The following is a 2,077-nucleotide window of genomic DNA, read 5'->3' as shown; positions in this document are numbered from 1 at the left end:
CCAGATGTGAAGTTAATCTCAATACTTCCTTTTCCAGCAACATCTGCCGCAACATGGTTTCCCATCAAGACTTGTTCAGAATCCTGCACTTCTGCATATGTCTTGAACATCTTCTTGTCATAACAGACATGAATAGTAGCATCCGAATCTAGCCACCAGTCTTGAGTATTTGTAGCAGCGGTAGCCACATTCAACTCTGTGACCATACCAATTTGCATTGCGGAAACCATGGCAACCAGTCCTTGGGAAGAATTTTCCACTATGTTTGCCTTTTCAGAATTTCCAGATTTTTCAATCTTTCTAGACTTTTCGGTATTGCCTGCATTGAAATTTATTCTTGCCTTTCTATATCTGCAGTCCCGAATCATATGGCCTTTCTTTCCACAATGATGACAACTAAAGTTCTTTCACTTTTTAAAAGAAGACTTTTTGAAAACTTTCAGATGTTTGTTCCCACTTCCTGAACCATTCTGACTGACAAAATTGATTGCGAAACTCGAAGGCTGACTAATAGCATCACGAGCACGAGTCTCACTTTCAATTTGAATGTGAGTACGAAATTGTTCCACAGTCATTTTATCCATAGAATGTAGGATTTTCTTTTTATAGTCATTCCAAGAGGAAGGCAATTTCGAAAGAATAGCACCTATTTGAAGTGCATCAGGAATTTTAACTTTTAGTTTTGATATTAAGATTTGCAGTTCATGAATTTGATCCATTATAGGCCTAGTATCAAATATTTTAAATTCAAAGTACTGCAGAGCCAGGAATTTGTCAATACCTCGTTTTTCATTCTGGTATGCAGTTTGTAGAGCAGTCCAAATCTCTCTTGGTGACTTCAGATTGCAGTAAAGATCATAGAGTCGATCTGTCAAAGTATTCAGAATATGGCTGCGACACAACAGTTCATCATGTTCTCGTTTCTTCCTTTCTTCCTTGACTACGTCAGAATCTTCTGTTGTGGGCTCAGGCATCAGAGGCAAGGCAGAATCAAGAACATAGTAGATATTGAGAGCATACAACAAGAATAGCATCTTGTCTCACCAACGGGTAAAATTCGTTCCATCAAAGCGATCAAGTTTGATGAACTCCTTCGGATTCTCAACAACAGACATCAATTTCTCCATAGCAGGATAACTCTTTAAGATTGTTAGAAATAAAATAATCAAATTGGCTTTGAGGCGTGAAAATCGACTGTCCTTAAAGAGTTATCGCCTGTATACTAATTTAGGGAAAATACAAAACGATTCTCTTCAGGATACAACAAAGCCTGCAGTAACACTTGTGATTTTCTATCTCACTTCATTGGAATTCTTGTGTATTTATAGGCAACCAACAGACCCTTTCAGAAAGGATGTCTTGTTTCACAAACAGACACGACTATTTATTCGAATTTTGAATTTAAAATTCAAATAAATTTGATTTTACTGTTAAAAATAATTAACTCTAGGATCTCGTGCCTGTTGAGTCAATCTCGTGCCTGTTGAGACAATCTCGTGCCTGTTGAGTCAGTCTCGTGCCTGTTGAGTCAATCTCGTGCCTGTTGAGACAAACTCGTGCGTATTGAGACAATCTCGTACCTATTGAGACAAACTCGTACCTGTTGAGTGTTATTTCATAATGATCAGTTCCGAGGCTAACAGACACGGTACGAGTAAGGTCGGTCTCGAAGGCGTTTCACATAACAGGCACGGAACTTCTTTCTTCCGATGTGGGAAGAATCCCACTTCCAACTTGCCAATAACAAACTATCTTACACTTATATCATAATTGTTGTGACTCTATTATGTATCGATCATGCTCAAATTGATGATTATTAATGTTGACCAAAGATTATAAAGTTTCTTGGTAATTGACTATTGTTGAGTATTAGCTCAAGTTAAGTTTCATTTTGTAAAGTAATTGTTGAAACGAGATTGGTTATAGCTGAATCCCTTGCCGAGATGTTATTGTTGATATTGTTGATTCTCTTGCCGGGATGTTATTATTGATATTGTTGATTCCCTTGACGGGACATATTATTTCTATTATTTTGGTGAGGAAGAGTATAAAGCACGAAGGGTAATGCCGTGCATGA

General features: G+C 37.6%; 1 protein-coding gene across 1 annotated transcript; it reads right to left on the bottom strand.

Annotated features, from left to right (window-relative positions):
• Positions 1-407: 407 nt before the first annotated feature.
• Positions 408-1,034, bottom strand: LOC142174633 (uncharacterized). Its single transcript, XM_075240465.1, has one exon. It carries the CDS (start codon positions 1,032-1,034, stop codon positions 408-410), a length of 627 nt encoding a protein of 208 aa, XP_075096566.1.
• Between the last annotated feature and the right edge of the window lie 1,043 nt (positions 1,035-2,077).

Source organism: Nicotiana tabacum, chromosome 20 (assembly GCF_000715075.1).
Source record: "Nicotiana tabacum cultivar K326 chromosome 20, ASM71507v2, whole genome shotgun sequence".
Taxonomy (NCBI): Eukaryota; Viridiplantae; Streptophyta; class Magnoliopsida; order Solanales; family Solanaceae; genus Nicotiana; species Nicotiana tabacum.
This window is presented reverse-complemented; position numbering and strand designations above follow the sequence as displayed.

Coding starts and splice junctions, on each gene's coding strand:
- LOC142174633 (XM_075240465.1), bottom strand. CDS start 1,034: ATGCTATTCTTGTTGTATGCTCTCAATATCTACTATGTTCTTGATTCT.